The sequence below is a fragment of the Calidris pugnax genome, unplaced genomic scaffold, assembly GCF_001431845.1.
Source record: "Calidris pugnax isolate Ruff unplaced genomic scaffold, ASM143184v1 scaffold118, whole genome shotgun sequence".
Taxonomy (NCBI): domain Eukaryota; kingdom Metazoa; phylum Chordata; class Aves; order Charadriiformes; family Scolopacidae; genus Calidris; species Calidris pugnax.
The window spans coordinates 3,359,443-3,383,333 of record NW_015090855.1 but is presented as its reverse complement, the minus strand read 5'-3'; the positions used below and the strand labels follow the sequence as shown (position 1 = coordinate 3,383,333).

Below are 23,891 nucleotides of genomic sequence, written 5' to 3'. Positions count from 1 at the left end.
AATCTTCTCTAAGTAGTGGGACGAATGTTTGACAAGTTAATTTCAAGGTAGCTCATGGAGTAGAAGCAACATAAAGCTACACAACTGTAAAAAAAAATGTTGCTGGATAAACTCTGCCAGTAATGGATGTGTAACAGAAAATACACTTAAAATTCAAGCTCTTTGTACTAAAAGACAAGCTCTTTGGTTTAGAAGTACAAAACACGAGGACTTCCTGAAGCTAGGGTTAACAGGAATACAATTACTGCTATTAGAGTTTTATGATTATGAAACTTGTACTGATGTATCCACAATTTAGAAATAATGGATGACTTTTAAAAAATCAAGACAATTTAAAAAATAATAAATAATTATTCCCTTTTGTTTTTCCTTTAAATCATCCAGATAATATAAATCAGACATCTGAATAGGATGCCTAAAGTTAATGGTATTATTAGATTGAGAAAAAAGAAAGGGTGATCAAAATTTTGACCCATTTATTTTACAAAAAGGTCCATAGTTTGTAGAAGCACAGTATTCTACTGGGTATAATTTTTTTAAATTCAAGACAAATCCTAAACCATGTTTGGAGGTTAGATGCAGTTGTAAGCAGACACTAAGACTAATTTATAAACATTTCTATTATATGAGAAAAAGTTGCTATTTTAGAAGCACATAAATAATATAATGTCTTTCATAAAAGTTTTAGAGGAAGTTTTATTTTCCAGCTCATAAACTAAAAATAAAACACTTTAAGTGATTGACTTTCCTTTAAGGCAGCTCTTGAGCCTGATTTGATAACACTACTGGTAAAACCCTAGTAAAACTCCTGGAAGAACTCCCTGTGTTTTGAACGGGACCAGACATTATCCATATTGCTTTTTATTACTATTACTGTTTTACTGTAAAAAGTTGGGTAGATATCACAATTTTGCCCCTGTTGCATAAATATGAAAGGGTTTAAAAGAATGGCTGTTCTTCAAGGGGTGGGAAGAACCCTGGTCCATTTACTTTTTTTTTTTAGAAAGAGTTTGAAATCTTTGAAGTCCCGTAAGTGTGAAAGATGCTTTTCCTGCTCCAGTAGAGTTACCTCAATTTTTTCCAAAAGCCTGGGTAAACAACTCAATTCTAAGTAGAAGCAATAAACAGAAATTATTTATTTTTGTTCAAATCATTCCCAGGGCAATGGAGCCTTCCCTGGCAGCCGATGAGCTGAGCCCTCACTTCCTGGGTGCTGCTGGGGCAGAGCCTGTGAGATGGGGCAGGCACTTCGTCTTTGGGGGGTGATAACCAGGCTCTTTTAATAGCTTTCTGCCTTCAGTCACTTTTTGTTCTCTCCAATGATGATGTTTTTTTTATTTCCCTGGAAGTTTACCACCAGGATGTGCCATGAGTGGAGCCCTGACTGTGCCGTGTTCTGCAGGAGGGGATAACGGAGTCCGGCAAACGCATGGGAAGTTCCTTCAGAAATTCAGTTCCCTCCCAGAGCAGCCGTGCTCCTCTTCAGCTTTTTGTGTAATCTCTAGGTGTAGCCATTGCCGGCTCGTATGCAAAACTGCTAAATGAAGCCAGCTCAAGGACTGCTTGCCATCTCTGATTGCGGCACCACACAATGGGCTGGGAATGCCTGCGATCGTTTCCTTTCCTGCCTTTCATATCGCTGAACTGAAACCATCACTCGTGTCAAAAGCAAGGACTGCAGATGAAAGGCCAGTGCATTAAGACAGCACATAATTGTCAGTCTCTGAGTTTCTGACATTAATCGTTTTACTTAAAGAAGGCGGTGGAATGTTTTTTTGTGTCCCCCCACCTCGACTGACAACACACAGGAGATAGTCTGGAAAAAAATAATAAAAAAAATAATGACTCAAAATTTTTGCTAATTAAAAGTAATGTGTTTTCCCATTTTTTGGCAATTTGATAACACAAAACACTTACTTGGGGGCCACAGGGGGAAACAAACTGAGACGGATAAAAAATGTTTTGTGTTCATCCAAGCAAGACTATGTTAATGCACATTATCCCATTAATGCACATCAACATCGGGAATAAGCGCGCCAATGCAAGCAAGAAGCATACACTTATCATCATTTGATAACATGTTTAATGACAGATTGACGGTTGATTTGCAAATGTGAACTGGCATCAATGTTGCTAACTTCAGCTTCTGCCGCCTCCTCTGCTATGCCAGCATATTTATGTGCATAATTTGATTTCGCAGCCACACTGTTAGTACATTTTTAATATTAACTATGCAAGAACAGACAGCCGAACTTAAGTTGCACTGATGGTTTGAGTTCATTAGATTGAAAAAGATGGGCAATGATGACAAAGATGGAGATGGCAGCGCAACATCAAAGAGGCAACACTTAACAAACACACTCCATTTTGAACAAACCGAACTAACACATTTCATGTTGTCGGCTGCAGCAGAGCCCTTATGTACAACAGTAAGAAAAAAAATATGCTTCTGCCCTGGGCATACTGACAGCAACTCTGCTAGAAGCTTAGCAGGCTCCTGGACACACAGTTGTAAGATATTTCACTCATCTATTGCAGGTAAAGGGGTTGATTCTGGTCTGATGTCCGAGTGACAGCAACATAATTCAGCGGACTCGCGGTGGAGTTACTCCTGATTTACACCAGTGCAAGGGAGGGTGCTGCCTCTTCCCACTCTCCTTCCCTACTTCGCTCTTCACAGCTGTGATTCTTTATGACGAATAATAAAAAGATTTTGCTGAGAGCTCAGCTCTTGCATGCGCGATGAACAGAGCAGAACTGCAAGTTCAGAAGCCCCGGAGCCTCACGCCGCAAGGTGTGGGATGTCCTTCCCGTGTCCCCAGAGCCAGGAGCCCAGCACCGCGCAGGACTGTGCTCCTGGTGACTTCCTCTTCTTTGGTGATTCTGGGCAATTCAATTCTGCTCTGAAGGGAACATGTACCAATGAGCTGGGAGGAGAATATTTCATCCTCTGCTCACATTAATGTCTGGGCATATACTGCATCTAGTATTAATTTGCTTGTTGTGCTGCAATATATAATAAATTTGAGGCAGTAGCTTTATGGTGCAAGTTGTAATTTTAAATTTTATGATACAAACTGACCATCTGCAGGAATCTGACCATATAACCTAAGCCATTCTGTGCAGACTGTAACGTTAGTACCTCTGAGTCACGGTGAAACTATGATTTAGGCACACAATTAGATAGACGAGGCCCTCAACAATTCTCAGCTCCCTGAATTACTGCTGAACAGCCTAATAAATACATAGCACATAGGTCTCTGTTCTGCAAAGCTTTTAAGAATGTTCTTAAGTTTGCCTCTAATCAGCAAAGCACCTATTACAATTACTGTTACTCAGAGGCTAGTCCTGGACCAGAAATTCGTTGTGCTTGGCACGGCACAAACAGAACACAACCCCACTGCTCGGGGACCACTGCCCCGAGCCCGCTGCGCAGGGATGGAGTGGGTTTGTTAGGAAGCTGTGAGGGACATAAAGTATTGACTACTGAATTTAATCCTGGAAACACTGCACCCACTTGCCAGACTGGGACACTGAGTAAGGGAGCAGAAAAGGACCTTGCATCAATCAGCAGGTCACCTTCACTGGTCAGCAGCAGAAGGATCCCTGGTGCCCCCGGCCCTGGTGATGCTGGCCTGGCCTTAATGTAAAGACTGCTTTCTTGATGTCTGATATGAAAGAAACATAAAGCTTTAATTTCAGTAAAAATTTTTTGTGGTGATCTGTGCTCTTTTTAAGAGACCTGCATTGCAGGGAGGACTAATCCTAACTCCCTGGCTACATTCTGTTCAGGTAGTTTGTTAAGTATCTCCAGTGGCTTACAGATGAAGGTGTATGACCTCTTAAATGAGGAATATCTGAACAGACAGGCAGCATCAAACATCCTGGGTGACATTTCCTAGGCTGAAACGTGTGTAGTTGGCTGTTTTTTTAAATTATGGTATTGATGCATTAGGGTCCAAACCCAATAGCAGACACGAGGGTTCACTGTGCAAGATGCTGTACAGAGTTCAAGATGATCTCTCACTTAGAAAGAAACCAGATAATTTCCTGTAACAGGTAGATCTTGCTTGTCCCAGTGAAGACACAAGAGATCCTGGAAGCTTTTTCAAAAGTTAGGAAACAAAAAAGGAAAACAAAAAACAAAAAAAAAACAACCATGGGAGAAGGAAGGCCAGCAGAGAAAAATGCAAGTAGGCCAGGCTCAGGGAGAAGTTCAGACTTATTTTGTTGTCTTTTATGATCAGTGGGCTGCTCAGAAAGGCCCAGGAACAGCGGTGTTTGCTGCCTGGTGAGCAGAGCTGCACAGGAGGAGCTGGGCAGCCTGTACCCAGCAGCCTTGATAATTGCTCTGTTAACAGCCCTGTGCTGCCTCCTCCCTACCTAGGCTTTAGCTACAATTAGAAATAAAAACATATCCCAGGGAGAGGGAATTGTGGTCACTGCTCACTCACATCTGTTGATGGAGGATGAGGATGGGGAGAGCAAGAGACAAGTGCTATTTCCAGGCTGTGGAAAGGTTGTCCCCTGCCCCTGCCCCAGCCTGGCATGACCATAGCACTGGTGGGGGGCATTGCTGGGTGGGGGGGAGAGAGCTTCCAGCTCTGTGTTTGCCCTTCAGAATGGCTGAGCTCCTCCTGTGACTGTGCACTTACAACCCTGGTTGTGGAGAGCTCCAGAGAACGGGATCCCAGAGCATCACCCAGTTGGAACAACCATTAGTTTTCTCAAGTCACAATTATCTCTCCTACTGTATTTCTGTTCTCTTTCCTGTCTTGTTTTAAGTTACAATTCTCCCACTCTTGTTACTGAGTAGATGCAGATGCCACTTTGTTCCATATGATTTATAGCCAGTAGTTAATGTTCAGTTATAATTCCCCATTTTAGACATGAAAAATAACCTGTAATGCTCAACACAAGGGCCTCTCAACAATGATATATAATTTAAAAATTAACATGAGGACAGAGGAGACATGGGATTTTGAACTAGGGACTCTCTCATTCAAAGGTTAAATCTCTACAAGGTGAGCTAAAGGAATTAGTTGAGTTATTAAGTAAATGCCTCTGTTATATTTTCCCAGTACATTAGCTGTTGCAGCCTTTTCCAGTTCAGCTGTGTTCAGCCCCAGCATGTTCAAAGTGCAAATGCTCATGGCACTGTATTCACACATTTGCGTTTTTTCAATGTCAAACAAACTGGAGCTTTTCAGAGTCAAAGGTCAAAGTGGAGAGCCCTTAAGAAAATCTCCTGGGAAATTATGTGATTGTTCTTATGTCTTTATTGTATATAAAATCAGGCTTCATACATGGCTCGCCCTTTCCAAGCATCTTAAAACTATAAATGAGTCATGACTCATTCCTGCAACACCTAAGTTATATAAGTGGTCTTGTTAATTTACTGGAATATCTTGCATAACTAATCGTTTCCAGGATCAAACTCTGAAGCCTCTGAAACCTCTGAACTGTAAAAAGCTCCTTTAGAAACAGAGAAGTTAAATCCCAACCTCACACGATGAGTCAAAAGCAGAACAAGGGACAGAACCTGCATCACCAGACTCGCTCTGCCAAATGGAAGCTGTAAACCCCTCTTTTGTCAAAGCTCAGCAATTCAGAAAGCACACAGGGAGAACAGGGAGTATGGAGAAGGAAAAGAGCTTGGCTGTGGAGAGGTTTTGGAGGTGGCATTCCTTTCCTGTCTGTTTTCTGTTCACAATAAGAAGATGTAGCTCATATCCTAGGTGTCTCCTGCTGCACTCTGGTTAACCCTGTCTCACTCCAGCACCAAGTATTTCATTTATGGATTACAAATTTATTGACATTTGACATTTGCATCAGCTTTCACCTGATCAACAGGAGCTTTGGCTGCCAAAGGGAATTATTATGGAAGATTTCAACAGCCATGGGAATGCCAAAAAGGTCATTAAATCATATCGGAAAAACAATGTGTTCATAGAGTTCATGCATTTAGCCTTGCCAGTAAATCTTCTGGTTGATGCTTGGACCACCTACCGATGATACTCAAAGAGAGGGAGTAACAGGGAGAATCGAAGAGATGAATTAAATTAAAACCAAATGACATGAAGCCTGGCACAGTGGGATCTTTAATTTTCTACTCTATGAATCCAGAATAAGCAAAAAAACAAAACAAAGCACAGTGGCTTGACTTTATATAAGTTAATTCCCTCTATATTAGCAGGGTTTAACTAAATAATCCTGAGTAATGTGTGCACCCCACATTATTGCATGCAATTTGTATGTGGGAGGTGCAGGATTCAGAAAACATATGGCACATGGAAAACAAATGACAGGGTGTGCTTTTACACTCATTTTGGCTATACTTATCACTCTTGTTGATATTTTTTTCCAGACATGAAATACGAGTGTAGGAACTTTCACCCTAATCTCTTTGGAAAAGTACTGAGAGTTATTTTTTTGTGCTTTTGTGATTTATAGGAGAAGGCCACTACAGAATTTCTAGGAGCACAGACAATGTTTTAAAGAAACACTGATCAAATAAACAGAATTACCTCCCCCACCGTCTTTTCCCTAGAAGACAAACCTGGGTCTTGCACTGTAAAAAACCAAGGCCAACAGATTAGGGCTCCATAGGATTACGGAGAGAAGTGAACAACTGCACTGGAAGCCCACCCACAGCCTATCTGCCTGTGTCTGTGTAGTCTAGGGTGAGCTTCACTGAAGACTCATCCACAGGCAGCTGTTTGCCCCTGAGCTGAGCGAGCATCAAGGAAGTATTAAGTTTGCTCTTCTCCAGCGGAAGAGCGGAATGTTCTCTTCACATGAACGTAGGCAGAAACAGGCCACAGTATTGTTATATCTCAGAGGGACTCCTCTTCTGTGATGTCCCTTGGGATGTAGATCAATCAGTGGCTAAAAGACAGCGCCAGCCTTTTTAATGACCCTGTAAAGAAAGTTGGTAGCCATGAGGACACAGTCCCAACAGCGATCAGTGCCAGTAGCTTGCCTTGCCCCCTATGAAATACAGTCGTCGTTGTGTAGCCACTGTTGTCCTTGGAGCACTGGTTCACGTATGGGTACGGGGAGACTGTACAGGGATTGCATGAAGAGTGGCAGAGGGCAGAGACAGGGAACTGGACAGAAAGGTTCCTCTGAATCTTGGGCTGAAGTAAGAGAGAAGTGGAGACGTGGAACTCTGTAATGAAGATATCTACTGGCAGCTGCATGCTACACCAGGATATCAGGTAATGTGTATTGAGAGAGATAATTTCAGGTAATCTGTGTCGCTCATGGTATAAACTTGGGGGTTTTCAGAAGTAGGGAGTGTTTGTGAGTTTTCATTAAATGACTATGAAAACAGCAGTTTCACATTTGAGATTTCAACAGTTCTGCAACAAGAGAGGGGAAAAACGCTTTTGTCTGCACACAGGGTACTTTGGAGGTTTAGAAAAGCTGAAAGCAAGCCCAGAAGAGATCAAACTAGTACTATCCATGTGCAACAGAACAAGCAGTTTTGCCTCCTCTGAATGACTGATCTATGCTAGTAGAAGCTCTGCAGTAAGACTGCAAGTCCTGCTCTGCATACAGTTGAGAGAGAAGTCTTTTGAGGGCAGAATTTTTATCATGTCATGGAAAACTCCTAGAGAAAGCAGAACAGAGAATGGAATAAAGTGTGACCCCCTTAGGTTGGGGGGCTTGCTATCCCTTCTGCACACTGGGTGCTATTCATTTCTTCTGGGTGTGTGCAAAGAGCAAGCATGAAGGCTCAGCACTGTTCTGACAGCTGTGGGCTGGTTTGTAGATCCTTTGCCCCCTGCCTTGGGATGGGTCACCTCCAGAGCTCACCCCAAGAGGAGTCACAGTTGTGCCCAAGTTTCTGCAGCTATCATGAAAGCCTCTTGCATGTTTTCTGCAGCTCTGGGAGCAGGGGAAGATAACTAAGTTTCTGCAGCTATCATGAAAGCCTCTTGTATTTTTTTCTGCAGCTCTGGGACCAGGGGAAGATAACCGTCTTCTTCTGAAGAAGTCCCTGAACTGTAAATCTGGAGGCTGGGACAGTGCACTGGAATGGTACCACATGTCTGTCCTGTTCTTACACTCTTATACTGGTCATGGTCAGAGATAGGATGGACACAACGGACCTTTGACCTAGCCCTGTATGCCTCTTCTGATGTTCTTACCTCACTACTATTCAGCTTTACGAGAAGAGCACGAAAATGTCATAAAGTCTTAGCAGTGTTCAGCTGTCGGGCATATCTCCTGTTACAAAGGATTGTGCATATTTAGGGCGAGGGAATAGCATATGAACACAAAACATGGCAATCGTTCACTTATAGCTGGAGGCTACGGGCTCCACAGCACAGAGGAAGCTCAGCCTAGCAGTGATGCAGAGAGCGAATATCCCAATGGGGACCAGGGAAGCTCCCTCAAGCACCGGGGCTTTTGGAGCTCGAGGGACTGTGTGGCACAGTGTAATGTGACCTTGACCTTCACCAGATGGTGCAGAGCACTACTGGGAAAGGTAGAAGAGGGGAACAAAAGGGCATGTAGAGGTCACGGCCTTTGTGATCTCTCTATTTTGGCTGAGCTTGAAGGCTGAACTCTTTTGGTTCTCCAGTGCAACCTAAACCCACTGTTTTCATCACCTCCTGCAGCTCTTGCGTGGTTGTGTTAATCATGGATGAGCGTGGCGGTAGAAAGGGAAAACAGAGGAGGCTGAGAATGCCCTGGTAAACCATGTCCCCATACCCTTGCCTTTCTCTTCCTGGCCTGATTTGCCTTGCAGCTGTTGCTGTGTGCACAGAGTTTCCATGCTGGTCACTTGGTAATAAATCAAAAAGAAAGTGCTGGGATAAAGGGCCACAGGGACCCTGAGCATGTGATCTTCTGCAGCACAGGCTTCCCAAAGGACGCACTCCTTCTCCTCCATCTGTACCCGCCTCCGCTGCAGCAAAGCACCGAGCAATTGGTCTTGGCTGGCCCGAGAAGAGGTGGGCAAGGGGAGGCAGCAACTGCCACCTCACAGACCACTCCGTCGCTTGATCTGATGCAGGTGCTGGAGGAGGTGGAGTAGAGGGAAACAGCGACATCAAAGCCACTCCAGCCACCTCTCCTTTCCCTTCAAAAATGTCACTGCGGCACTCTCCACTTTCTATAACAATGTTTATCATTGTTCTTCGATTGTCTGGGACAATAAATGGTTAGAAATGAGCATATATCACCAGGAAATCTCTGCCTGTCCCTTCCCCCAAGCAGTGTCATAAAAACGTACAAATTCACATTAATAATGAAGTGCATTTCCCCGAGAAGCCACTGTGTATCTCAGGGAGAGCAGGCAAGGTGGCAGTTGCTGCAGAGTTTCCTATTAAAGAGCAGAGCAAATACTCATAAATCTGATGAGGGGCCAAAGCACATGTTAGGGCTGTCTCCCTCTTAATGGAACCTTTTCTGAAATGAAAAAAATATATATCTCGATACATTCAGGGTATTCATTAGACATGACAACCTCCTCCACTCCCCCATCCTTCCCTCCCCCACTCCTGCACGTGCTGACCCCTGGCAGAAGAGCTGGCGCTGAGTGCTGGCAGGGAGGGATTTTGGAGGTGAGGAGGAATTGTTTTGTTTTAATAAAGGGATTGTGTAAATTTACTACGATGAACAAGTCCCCTGCTGGCCCCATGTCTCTCTCCTTCCCTCCATTCCAGTGAGCTGCTGCTGTTTGCTCTGTCTCCGACCACCGATGTGCCCTCTCTTTGGCTGCCCAGCCTCTGCCGTGCCCCATGGTTGTCCCGTCTGTCCATCTGCCAGGGGGAGAGCCAACAGAGCCAACACTGCACCCCAGAGCTGGATCCCTACTGCAAACTTGAGTGTAGGAAACCTTTCCTGCCCTCTCACACCTTCAAGGGCTTGGCCAACTCATGGTCTTGGGGAAACACAATTCTCCAGACACAGGGAGGTGGCAGGATGAGCATCAGTCCCTTTGGTTCTCTCAGAGGCTCTGATTTTGCTCCCTGGTTCTGTGTCCTAATGTTATCACAGGCTAGAAACCCAGGATCTGCTGCCCCTTTCCCGATGGTGAGATGCTCTTGAAAAAGAAACTCCATCACAATTTTGACATTAGCTCTGTGCTGCGCGTCGCGTGTTCCACCCCATTCCTCTTCTCACAGGCAGGGTCCTGAGCTGGAGCTCAGCTCACGTCAATCCTGTGAGACTCCACTGGTGTGTGAAAACCAGTGGAAAGGCCTGGTCCTTCCCCAGCCAGCGGACCCTGCCCAGATGCACAAACAGACCCAGTTCTGAACCAAGGAGATGGGAAGAGATGGCAGAATGAGACCTGAAGACTACAGCTTAATAATCATGAATTATCTGTTCATTATCCCAATAAATAGTGAAAAATCTCTTCCTCCTTTCCTCCTCCCATAAAGCCATATCTATAATGTTCCTCATTTTCCATCTGTGCTCCATCATATTTGCACTGAGTGATCATCCTGCTAAATTACATTATTTTTATTGAAAGGTGCTTTTGAGGGCTGGATACTACTCGTGTCTTTTCCTTTTGTTATTGATCTTTGTGATTTGATTGCTGAGGTGTAAAATGTATAAGTAAGACTCAGGCATCCTTCCTTTGAAATCTCATTGGGTAAAAATATTCTGCTATAGATTATGAAGGCTGTACCATTTAATAATATCAGACGCAGCAAGGAGAAAGCAAGATTTTGGTATCCTTATGAATACTGAATGCTTGAGGAGGTAGGTGCTATTCAAGGTCAGTTAAAATCTGGTTGAAATACTTAAAAGTTGCTGTTTCTTTGAGAGCAGAAGACTTCCTGCCTTTTGGGGGCAGGAACTGTCACATATAGTATGCTCATACAGAGCCTAGAAACAATATGGGTTGACCTAGTGGGTTGGATGCACTAATGCAATGTTAAATAATACTGATCTTAATAGCAACCTGTAGTATTCATAAAAAGCAAGTAAATCTGCACTGATATATCTGTGCTGACACACTGATGTATCATCTGGTCTGACCCTGCTCTCAGGGAAGCCAAGAACACGGTATTATTGGTTTTACAAGGACTATTGCTAGATTGAAAAATGCTATCCAGGAAAATTCTGAAGATTTAAAAATGTTAAATTAAAAAAATATCCTGATCTACCACTTGGGGAAACAGTTATAAATCTCAAAGGATTAGGTGAACTGAGGCTTCAACAGAACAGGATTATTTTGGGGGTGGAGTGATGGGTTGAAGGCGGTTCCTTGCTGAGGATGGGCTCTGCGTCTCTCCTCCAGCTCAGCAGAAAGACCAACCTATTCCCCTTCCTATTCCCCTGCCTTCTCCTTTGAGATGCTCAGCAATGGTACTTAGTTTACCCCAACACAAGTCTATTCTAAAACGGAACTTTCTCATAGAAATTTTTTACCAGTGAGAAATCATCATTTTCCAACAAGATGTTGTCAGAAAAGCAATCTGAACTGAATAATCAAGGCTTTCATTGCAATGAACCTTCTCTTCATGGCCAATGACATGGTAAGAACCCTCAGTTTTGCTGGTAAATTCTGCTTACAAAATCGCAGTGGACACTACTGCAGGCAGCTACGTCCCAGCATGTCTGATTCTTCTCAAAGGATCTCTCAGTTTCTAATGTTTCTTGCTAAGACGAAATGAAAGATGAAAAGCAAGCTAAATTCTCAAGAATATAGCTTTGGACGACTAATTCACACCATTGTCTTTGCCCATGTAACACCAATATTGGCTAATAGTGGAACATGATGTTCAGAGCATCTCCTTCTGTATCAGAGGAATGAGAAAATAAAATCCACAGAAGAAAAAAATCTTCTATTTTGGTATACTTAACACATACAGTTATCTACGTGTCCTATATATCATTTAACAAATTGCTTTGCAATTCTTACAGGGCGTGGTATAATGACTGATTTAAAATCACTGCATTGCTTAAACTGCATTGTTCTTCATCAAGTTGAGTCATTTTTATGTGAAGTGTCAAGCTCTCTAACAAATAACTGCTGCCAGACAAATCAAGTTCCTCATCTTAAAGCTACGGCTAAATAGTTTATAGCTTTAATCTGCTCACTGAGGTGTGCAGTCTATGACAGTAATTATAAATGCAAGGAGAAATTATAGCTGAATGCTTTAACTGCATTAGGAGCCATTTGATGAACAATCATGATTGCCTGCTCATTTTCAACAATAGAGGGCAAGTTAGTGTCAGTGCATTAGAGGATTTTCAGTTCTGCTCTGCTCTTTCTTCCATTTACCACAGAATGTCAGTTGTCTCCTATAAAGTAGAAAAAAAGCACTGTAGAAGCTTTAAACTTGATGGTTAAAAAAAGACAAAGGAGGAAACGGAGAGAAAAACTGTTTATCATTATGACTCATTTTTTTGTTTTGCGGCAGCCGTACTTTCAAATTAGTTCATCTCAGGTAGCTGCTTGTTTACTTATCAGGGTCTTTTGAAAAAGAAATCTCCCCAATCAAGTTGGTAAATTTGACTCTATAGAGACTTATTTCTATAAAAAGTTGTAGCTAAGACCACAGATAGCCTTGGTTACCGACCAGTTTATAGTCAATCGCACCTGAATTTAAAGTGATATATAAAATTCTGCCTTGTCTTTTTTTTCTTCCTTGGGACAACATAAAAATTCTAATTTAGTTGAAAAAATGAACAAATGTTCTTCAAAGGTATAAGTCAACATACAAATTACTTCTAATTAAAGCCATGTTCCATAATGTTCATGAGTTTTCTTTGAAGAATAGCAATAAAACCAAATTTGAAGCAGGTTAAATGAAAGAGAATAGAAATGTCTGATTGTTTATATTACACATAATTTTACATTACTAAACCCATATCAGTTAGAAGAATTCAAGAAAACACTGAAGAGGAACATAAAACAGATATATGCGTCTTTATATTTAAGAAGAATTTATAGCAAATTTCTTATAAACAGCCTTACAGAGGTCTTAAAAATAAATCCATATACATAACACATTTTTCTACAGTACTAACCCAGATTATTAATTTTTATTTTTAATGATAGCTAAAATTTTAAAATATAATCTTTAATAGTAAATTTCATTGAAATATAGAAAATATTTTATGTATTTCTATACTTTAAGTACTCTTCCCATGATTTTATTTCCATTTATTTCCATATATTTTCTCTATTTTTATTTCTATTTCACTACAGTATTGCCTAGAAGAAGTAAATGCAAATACATGTGTGTGTTTTAAGCATCTCAGTATGCTTTATATTTCTTGTTTCTAAATACTGTGCTCTCCTCTATGTTATTATTCAAATGTACACTGAATCTTAAAAATAACATAGTAAGAACAAGTAAACTCTGGAAATCCCTGTTTTTTGATTTAGTCTCCTTGCAGATCTCAGGAAGAAACCATATGAATAAACTCTGGCCTCCACAATTCTAACATAGTCAGAACTTCGATAGGCTTACGGCTCCAAAACTATAATAAAATCTTTACAATGCTATCCAAAATACCCCATCATTTCATACAATTTGTGCTATCATGCATACCAACTAAAATTATAGTTCCAGATAACAGTGCTATCAGTCTGTCATTGCAATTTAAATATATTTTTTCAAAGGTAAGATACAACCTGCAGCTTGATATAAATTAGAAATGGATGAGTATTAAGAGGACAGCAATTTCTCAGTACCCAAAGGCAGGAAGGACAGTACCTTATTTATGTAGTTACATATCACCTGAATAATATCCGCGATGTGTCTGTGTGGGTTATTACAATGCAGAAGCCACTTTTTTCCCTTGGAGATTTTTTTTTTCTTTGTATTTGTTCCCCAAATTCTCAGAAATAGTAACATGTTTATAAAGGTGGGTGTTCGGTTTGCCTCTTAGTAATAACACGGTGCTTTTAAGACCAAATCTGAAACATTTGTCATCTATTAAGCCATGAATGTGCCAAAATAACTGTTACATTAATATATTTGGCAGATAGCTTTTGTTTGATAGTACCCAAATTATTGGTTTGCTCTGATATCTCTTGTGTGAAAACTATGAATGTCAGAGTCTTAATAATCATTAACTGGCGAGGAAGGAAACAAAGTAGGGTATATCTTTCCTAACCAATTTCTTTTAGCTTTCTGATATTTTGTCAGGTATGTTGATTTTGAATGGTCAGATAAACAAGGAACACTTATTTGTTGAGTTCTAATGTTGAGTTAAAAATGCCAAAATACAAACGTAAAGGTTTTAGCCCTATTTAGAAAACAACCTCCTTTGGAGTCAGATGGAATTTTGCTGGCTAAAGTATGCAGGAAGGATAAATCCAGTCAAATGCAGACAGCACATACAAGATGTATGCAAAACTTAAATCTTGTTGCACTTGAATACTGACATTATACTCTGTAGTAATAGCTTCTGTTACCCATCCCAAAGTAACCCTTTGATTAGTGGTTTAAATTATTCAAAAGTAGCCTTTTTAATGGGGCTTAAGTGATGCATAGTTCTTGTGCTGGCTCTGTACACAGAACGTGTTTTTTTAAAGCTTCATGAATATTTGCAGCAAACAAATGTGAAATCTTCACAGAAACGGGTATTCATCCTCAAAGTGCTTGCACCCTCAATTAGCCAGAGAATAGCCACAATAGCAGGTGGTGTAAGTGACAACTCACAACACATCTTTAATTTTGACTGTCTGACGAATTCATTTTCCGAATGTTATTCAACTAATGAACACGTTGGAGAAAATCTGAATCTGCACATGATTATTCTGTGAACAGAAGAAGTGCCTGAGTCTGCTGGAGAAATTGTTGGGAATGACTAATGGAGCCTTGCTGGAAATAAACTCGTTAGAACAAAAAACTTCTGTTTGGACTTTTAGTTGATGTTCTGCATATTTATTTAAATCAAGAATATTCAAGTTTGTGAATCAAGTAAAATTAAAAATGCAAAAATTGTGTGTCATCTGAATATTACATTACATGTTATAAACATTGGTTGTGGCAGTACTCCGGTTGGTGTATCTTTCAGCAAAAAATAGCAACACTAACGTAGAAGTATCCTACTAACAGGTCTTTGAAATATTAAACTTGTGAAAAATCTAGCTGTTTCCTCAATTAAGCATTAACCCCCCCAGCTTATATTAAAAATTGCACTGAAGTCAGTGATGTTTATGGATTGACTAGCACTCCCACCAGCATGAAACAAAATATAATCAAACATCTTAAAGATTAAAAAAGGAATGAATGGAGAGCTAGGTTGATGCGACAAAAAAGGCCACTCACAGTAAGTGTTTAAGTAAGTGTAAAATATTAAAGTATTTTACAAAACTGAACATCCAAATACCAACAGATGAATAACTGAATTTCTAGACACAAACTTCCCAGAGTTATTTGTAGGTTCTTGAGGCTGGGTTTGAGATTATGAGAAACTTGGAACAATTAAAATTTTGCTAATTCGACATTTGAATTGTCTTCTTTTCCCCCATCAAAATCAGATTTACTGGTGTGTTAACATTGAAGGAGGCAATAAACTTTTGGTTTTCAGTGTTTTTTCTGCTTTTTCCATTCTCATTGCAAAGAGTAGCATTTAGTTGTTGCATTCCACATTGAAGTGCACAGGACATGAAACGATTAATTCTTAGAAACAAAAAAAGAGAGTGAGAACTGTGAAAACAGCTATTTTGAAATTACTAGTAAGAAGCAACTTTTCTACATAGGGAAGTGTGGTTATGCATTTACCAAGCTCTCTTCTTGAAAACATTATAAAATGGATATGTACATGCAATTAGATTAATGAAGCAGGAGTACATTATGCATTTTATACTGTTTTCCTACATATAAGAATGTACAAATGTCTTATGAAGCCTCCGTAAAATGATGAAATTAAAACTCGCTATAGAGCATGCATACCTTAAGAGTTATTCTTCATCCACTTCTGCTACAAATTGTGAATGGTGTTCTGGTGACTTGCTGTGTGTTTTGCTTAGATGAAGTTTTACTGCATGTTTGCTCGCAAATGTCCGACAGCACAACTTACATTTGAACTTAGAGTCTGTGTCCTCTTCTCCAGCTATTGTTTCAGGAGATCTTTGAACTGAAACTCTGGAGATTTCTTGCTCTACCTTGGTTTGCTGCTCCACAGCCAGCCTGTTCATGTCTTTCATTTGGAAACCTAGATGAGATTCTAAGTGGCTAATGTAAGTAGATGGGGTTCGAAACTGAGATGCGCAGTCGCTGCAATAAAAGACTGGATGTCCTTTGTCCATGTTTTTCAAAAACTTTGTTCCTCCAGTTTTCCTAAGTTGATACTTGACATTTGCCAACCAATGGCTGATGGTGGTCATTGACAGTCCAGTAAATTTTGAAATCTGCATGCGCTCTTGTGGGCCTAGATCTGACAATAAATATTTACCTTCAGATGTCTGGAAGAGGCTGGAAGCAAACTGAGCTTGCAAAATGAGAAGATGCTGAGGGTTCCAGTTTGACTGTCTGCCCTTCCTTTTATGCAGAGTGGAGACTTCTGTTGAGACATCCTCAAAGCGTCGGACATCTATTTCCAACTTCATAGATGGGATCCTTGAAGATGCAGCAGGTTTTGGTGTAGTAGCTTTGGGAAGAACTTTGACCATGTCAGCAATGTCAGACAGAGCATGTTTTTGAGGTGGAGAAGTACAAGATTGTGCTTGAGTTGACTCAGCTTTCTTGCCTTTGGATTTGGTCAGGTCAATCGGCTGATCATTGTTTTCAAACAAATAGTGCCTGGATACGCTTGCAGGCTTTGGTGGGGTTGGAGCAGGAGATAAAACTGGCTTCTCCATCATATTTAGATTAGGTTTGTGGAACATAGAAATTGTGCTAGAGCTGGGGCTGGAGTTGGATTGAGGCCGTAAAGGCTCAGTGGCTTTGCCCAAGTGATTATTCAGTACTGACTGCAGCGCACTGAGAGGGTTGACACAAGGCAGGTCAGGAGAATGGTTGGCAGCAGCACAACCATTACTAAGAGAAGATGCTGTTGGTTCCTTGAGGACTGGTTTTTCTTTTCCACTGTCCTCTTTAATTTTGTCTTCTTCTTTCAAGGGACATGGTTCTGTCTTTTTTGGCTCTGCAGAGGCTTCAGATTTGAGGAGAGGTTCTCTCTCGCTCTGGCTGAGTGACGCAGGCTCAGCTTGGATGCTCTCTTTAGCATAGTCCTTTTGTACCTCCTCCTTGTCATCAGTTTCCTTCTTCACTTGAGTGCACTGGGCCACATTTGCTGAGACAGGGACCAGAGGCATGACCTTCCACTTCGGAGCTATGGGCCTCAGTTTATTGGTGATTGTTGGCCTGATTTGCAGTACTTGGGAACCCACAGGCAAAGATGGCTTAGCTCCTTCTGAGAGCTGATAAGCTGCGTGGATGCTGGGATATGCACTCCAGCTGGGTGCTCCATTCTGAGCTTTATTGATGGCTGTTGTGACAGTGTTCTCCAAGGACTTTAAAATGTCCCCACCACCCTTTGAACCATCTTCTAAATCTTCTTCTCTGAGGTACTGGTACTTCATTGTGGGATCCAGTGGTTTCTGAAGAGTGTCTTCATACTCTTCAGTTTTTACTGCTTTCTCATCTTTGTTTGCATCATCAGCTTTATCTTTTTTACTTTCTTTTTTAAGCTCAGCGGTGGGAGCTATGCACTCTGCAGATGATTTACTGCTTGATTTTGAAACTGGGCTGTCATTGGCTGGTGCTTCAGACAGTGATTGCATTTTTTCCACAGCTAAAGGATCCAGAACAAGTTGCTTTCCCTTCTTTGAAGCTGAACTTGTGACTTTCAAGAAATGGCCAGTGACCATCATGTGGGTCGTGAGCTGCTGCAAGGTATCATGGGAACTTCCACATTCCATACACTTCAAAATCTGGGATTTGCAGGCCTCAAACTGCCACGTATAGCTGGCGCCATTCTGGTAGCCGTAGCGGTTGTTAGATGATAACTGCAGGTTCGCATTCTTCTGAGGAGAAAAAGTATCTGAGAAAGACCCCGTCGTGGAATCGGGGGAACAAGGCCTGTTAACATCAAACACACGTTTCTTTGCTGGAGTGACCATTTTTGAAGAAATGGTTGGTACCGGCTCCTTCAAAGGCACTTTTTGGTAATGTTTTGTTTTTATCATATGAACGCTCAGATCTTGAAGGGAATCAAAAGAGTCACCACAGAACATACATTTCAGTACTTTTTGTGCATCTTCCTTGTCCATGTCCTGGAAAGCCCTTTTTCGGGGCTTTGAGTAGCTGGTTGGTCTGTGCTTGTCCTTTTTATGGTTGTCATCTTGGTAGTGACCTGTCTCATTCATATGAACCGTTAGTTCTACCAGTGTGTCGTAGGCAGCGCTGCACTGCCGGCACCGGAACCGGCTGGCGCCCGTGAACACCGTTCCACACATTTTGCTGCTCTGCCGGTAGAGCTGGACGGAGCTGAACAGGTTGGGTTTCGAGACAGGTCTGGACGGTAAATTCTGCTGTAAGCTTTTTGACAGTGCGTCTTGGTGCCAATCAAAATCAGCTTTGTTCCCTCCATTTCTGTTGTCACAACCCCTCTTTTCAGAGTTGGACAACTTGAAACCCAACCCTAAGCCTGTCCAATAAGAGTCTGACAGTATGTTGGCATAGACTGCTGTCATTTTGTCCATGCAATCATGTGCTTCATTCTGGGCTTTGGGATGAGTGCTGTTTTTTGGGTCCTGTGGCTCTCTAGAGCAAATGCTTTTAATATCTGCCACGTGGTCACTACCGTCACTTAGTAGTGATTCGTTTTCTGCATCCTGGTTCGATACGTGACTGCCAGGGGAGTTCTGGTAGCTAAAGCTCCCTTTCTGCTCAGGACCCACTTCATGTTCCTCATCCGTGCCAGTGTCATTGCTGCCCTGGAGTTGAGCAGTTGAGTTGTTGTCGTCATCATCTTCTTCCTCCTCCTTTATATCTTCCTCTTCCTTTAAGTCTTCCTCTTGGACATAACCTGAAATGTAATGATGTCAACATATGAAATAACCTCTTAAAGGAGAATAATACAGTTCAAGCTTTCTAGTTTCACTATGTATTTTCTTTTCAGGACTTTGTTTTAATCTACAACTTTATTGCCTGTTAGTCCTGGAAGTGAAAAAAGCCAAATGATGTCTCTTTTTTGTGAAGGCTGCTGCATTATATTGGCAGATGATCGTAATTCTTTATAACTGCCAGGGATTCTGAGTTAATAATTTTCCTGTCATGGGAGTATAATTCTAACTGTCCTGCAATGGGACAGTTGGAAAATTCATATGTAAGAATGTAAAGTTTATACTAAAAGCTTCAATTCTATCAAATTGTTTTTAGCCTCAGTGAGAGAAAGGGTAGAATTGGCAAGGAACAGAAGAAAAATAACTGCCATAATCTTCCTGGTTCAAAGCATCATCTAGGTACAGTAACCTTTTGCCATTTGATCACCCAAAAACACGCTTTGGAACATACACAAATAATTCATATGTCAAATTACAACATCTGAAAGCACTAATAGGCATAAGTGGAACTCTTTTGTTTATAAAAGTAGTGTACCGTGTACCATAAAAGCAAATGGTGCTTCAATAAAAACATATACATAAATTTCAGAGCAAGAACCCTTGGAAGTTACACAAAACTATTAGGATGTAACAGAGGTAGACCAAAGTTATCTGTAAAACTGGAAAAGTAGAACAAGTCTAGAAAGATTTTCTTTGACAAATTAACTATTTAATTAATATGATAAACTTAATACTGGAAGAGTTGTAAATTTTAAAATTAATTAAGGGATTCAGGTTCTTTTTTTTTTCCTGGCCTTATATCAGCAGTAATTTTGCCTAAGTTACAGGAAATAACCTGGTTAAAAACAGACTGAAGAATGAGAGAAAAGGATTTTTAAGGGTGAATTGGCTCCATTGCAGTTAGTGGATCAATTCACAATGACTCAACACAGTCAGCAGTTCGCTCCCAGATTCCCACAAGAAAGGATGGAGCAGAACAAGTGGTTAGGATATGTTTTCAAAAAATGCCAGTGTAATTTTTTTAACAGCCACTGCAAACCTGTTATGTACAATACAAGCAGACACTGAAACAATTCACTGCTATTGACAGCCACTCATCAAAACTAAATGTTGATTTCAGAAGAACATTCATGGTAGATATGTTGATGAGCTCTTCCAGTTAGGTGCAAACTTAGTCCTGCTGACCCTAGTTGTGTTTGCTTAAGATCAAGCTTTTTGGGCCAAGTAACTATGTTAAAAGAAAAAAGAAAAAAAGGAAAAAAGAAAAAAAGAAAAAAAACAAACTCCCAGATCAAAGCTGCCCTTAGAAATAACTAAGCAAAAATAAAATAAAATTCTCATATTCCTAATTATGAAGTAACCCTGAAAGCTCAGAGACCACTAAGTAAATAAGCCTGAAAGTGTTACTTGTTTAAAATACAATTCCTTCCCATTTTCTGAGAAAACCTATTTTATGGCTCTTTGAGAACCTCGCTCATTTTGCTCCCTTGAATTTGGTACTCCTCCACCAAGGGTAGCCTTTTAGGAAATCAAAAGGGATGGTCAGGAAGGGTAGAAGCACTTTAACTTATGGACAGAGCCTTCCACAGTTTTATCAGATATGTTTCCATTTTTCAGTCTATTTGCATGTGCCTCTCACCCTTTCCAACACAAAATTACTGTCAAACCAAAGAGATGAATCAGAACTAGAGGAACTGGTTCCTGGATGAAGCTGCAGTATAAGAAGAGGGAAATGATGGTGCTCTGTGGATGGGCTAAGAAACCTACAGGAGTTGTCTTATAATCGCATGTAGCAGGAACACTATGCTCTTCAGCAGATTCTTTCAGCAAGAAAGCTAAATATTAAGTGTTAAACATTAAAAAATAAGTCTTTTCATAGTGTCTTGGGGTGCAGGAAATATTAGTAGCTCCATTTACAGGCGATCAGACTAAGGCAGGCAGCAAAGACAACACTAAGAACAAAACATTTTTCTCCTCCCTAAACTTCTTCCCTAATGAGCAGCTAATACTTTCCGCGTACCCCTTTCTGAGCTTGTATGTTTTTCAGGGGGCCAAGGAGAAGGGAGGGACACGGAGGCGGCAAAAGCTCCTACACGTCCTGAGCAGGAACCTTGTTAACCGAGCAGCGCGAACCGATGAGCGGGACTGACAGGGTTCTCGCGGTGTGAGAGATGCTGCACAGCGTAGGTAGCGACGCTGGCCCCTTGCCAGGATGCATCTCAGTGCCAAGCATATTACACCCAGCAAAACAAAAATAAGGAGGGAACCCAATGAAGGAATCAGACAAAACAGACAACAAACAGCATTTAGCACAGTTTTGGGTCGGTGCAAATTTGATTCTCCATTTCAGCACCAATTCTTTGAATGCTATTAACCCATTTTTCACCAGAAGGTAATTTTTTTTCCTTTGGAGGATGCATACAGTAGTTTCTTCCTCACAATATCCTTTGTCCTTCTAAGAGGATTTACTAGGAGACGCAGAAGTACCAGACAGCTGCACATCCCCCCCACAATACAGATAAAATTTTCTGCTTAATTAGGCATTGACATGTTTACTATAACCTTTACAGAAGAGTAACTGGTGCTGAGAAATCCTCTTTTTTTGTGTGTCTGAATAAGATACAGACACATCTTATGAAAGTAGTAAAAGTAACTTATTAGAAAGTACCATCAAAATTTCACAAAACCATCAGTCAGCTCCATTTTAATGGTTAAGGGTTCTGGGCACCTTTAAAACCACATTTCAATATCCCACTTGTAAAACCATTTCTGTTTATTTAAATGATTTAAATTGCTGTGGGCATTTTAAGGACAGTGGAGACCTCTTCTGTGCAGACAACCTAGGGTACAAGACATGCATGTGTCCTTCCAACAGTGTTTTTTACTAAGATTTCATTAGACGTGAAGTTTGATATGAACTGATGTAGCTATTTAACAGGAATAACATTAATTTAAGTAGACTTTGCATTATTTATTTTATAAGTAAAGGGTGTCTTAAGCCCATACACCCACATGCTTTAAATGCAGTGTCTGTAACAAGTAACATAAATTTTGCACGTCATACTGATGTCCATATAATAAATTGTTGAGTGACCTGTTCTCTTCCCACCAGTTCTCCTCCAGGCTTATTCTGACATTCCAAACCTCTGAGATGCTCACATATAGATGTCTTAACAGGAAAAAAAAATAAAATTAAGAAATCCAAACTCAATAGCCAGATGAACACTTCCTCCTTTTCCCAGATGAGAATTTTTCCCACCAAAATTAAACAGGCCCAGGCAGGGATGTACGATGGGCAACGTGCGGTTCTGAAGAAGTGGGGGACTAAAAATCTTGAAGACTGGACAAAACCCAGGAGCTTCAGAGCATTGAATGGAAGCAATTTCTGGCTTCCTAAATGGAAATAAAGTATTTGGCTTTAGTGCTGACTGATCCCAAGTTAGCATATGTCAAAATCATGACATCATTAAGGATAATATTATCATATGGATAATAATAAAAAATACAATTCTAAAATGTTTTAACTTTTTAAAAAATTTCCCTCTGTGCCTTTGTGAGTGGATTAATGGTAACTCAAGAAACCTGCTTTTCTAGGACAAGGTTTGCAATAAACAGATGATTCTTTATTCTTCAAAAGATAACATTTTCTTAGATATTTCTAGCATATTTCTATAGCATAACTAAAAGAAAGCAGGTCCAGTTAATACACCTGCAAAAACTCTTTTTTTTGAACTTAAGGGTCTAGAACTCCATCCATATCCACCTCCACAGCCATATCCATATTCAGTGATGCTGACTCCAGTATTGACTTTCAGGTCCTTGCACCCCTGACTAACCTGTAATTTGCACCACGTTATACATCACTTCTGACCTTGAATTGTAGAGTGTGAATACACCTTTTTTTTAAAGTGTTCATTCTGACTGTTAACTTTTCCACCAGTGGATGCTATTTTCACTCAAATTTGCTCTTTTCCCTCATAGGAAAACATTTCTTAAAAAAAAAATAATATAATATATGTTTCTTTCCAAGACTGGAAAATTTATTTTCTGCCAAAAAAAGGGACAGTGAATCATTGTCCAGAACAACACTGCTAATCCATGTAAAATCCATGCACCATCTGCACTTCTTCATATATATATTCCAGTTTTGCTTGAAATAACATCATTAGTAGAGCAATGTCACAGTGCTATAAGGTGATCTTGTTTCCTTCTTGTTTGGCTTCAGCTCAAACATCTTTTTGTGTTTGGCAGAAGCTGTTTCTTTCTCTGAAATATTTCATGCAGATAATGGATAATGACCACTTCTCATTCCTTTTTCTCAAAAATGTCTAACCACATTAGCTACCCAAAGACAAATCTTAACCTGGCTCTTTGTAAAAGTTCATAGCTATAGATTCATCCCAGTTTGAAAATCAACTGAAGAGATAAATTGGCAACTGACGAAAAAAAAATCCCTACTATGTTGCATAGCTCTTCTATCAAAGACATTTTGGAATTTCACAGGACAAAAACCTAATGCAGCACTCTGGAAATGCAATAGAGTTTCATGGAAAGAACTCTCAAAACATGAAATTTGTAACACAAGGGTGAATTATATCATTTCAGAGCTTTTAAAACTATGTTAACAATTTCTGTACCCAGGAAAGAGTAACAGAAGGAAATTACCTTTTGTTACATTCTGCAAGACAGAAAGAAAATGCAGGGAAAGGTTACCATTCTCATCACGGAAGGAGTAAAGAGCATCTGCCTGAATCATGGGGGTAGGAGACGAAGGAGCACCTCTGTCACCTGGTCTAAACAACCCGGTAGTGTGAGCTTTATTCCTAAAGCTATGTGCATCCTGAGTAAGGTTTCACATGTTCTCAAAACCTCAGAAAAGGCTGAATATACT

General features: G+C 40.5%; 1 protein-coding gene across 1 annotated transcript in view; it reads right to left on the bottom strand.

Moving 5' to 3' along the window:
• Positions 1–14,849: 14,849 nt before the first annotated feature.
• Positions 14,850–23,891, bottom strand: part of TSHZ2 (teashirt zinc finger homeobox 2) — a 144,756-nt gene continuing 135,714 nt past the window's right edge. The window contains exon 2 of the mRNA XM_014943793.1: positions 14,850–18,963. Coding sequence (XP_014799279.1) covers positions 15,893–18,963 — 3,071 coding nt within the window. The 3' untranslated portion in view covers positions 14,850–15,892. The remainder of the gene's footprint in view (positions 18,964–23,891) is intronic.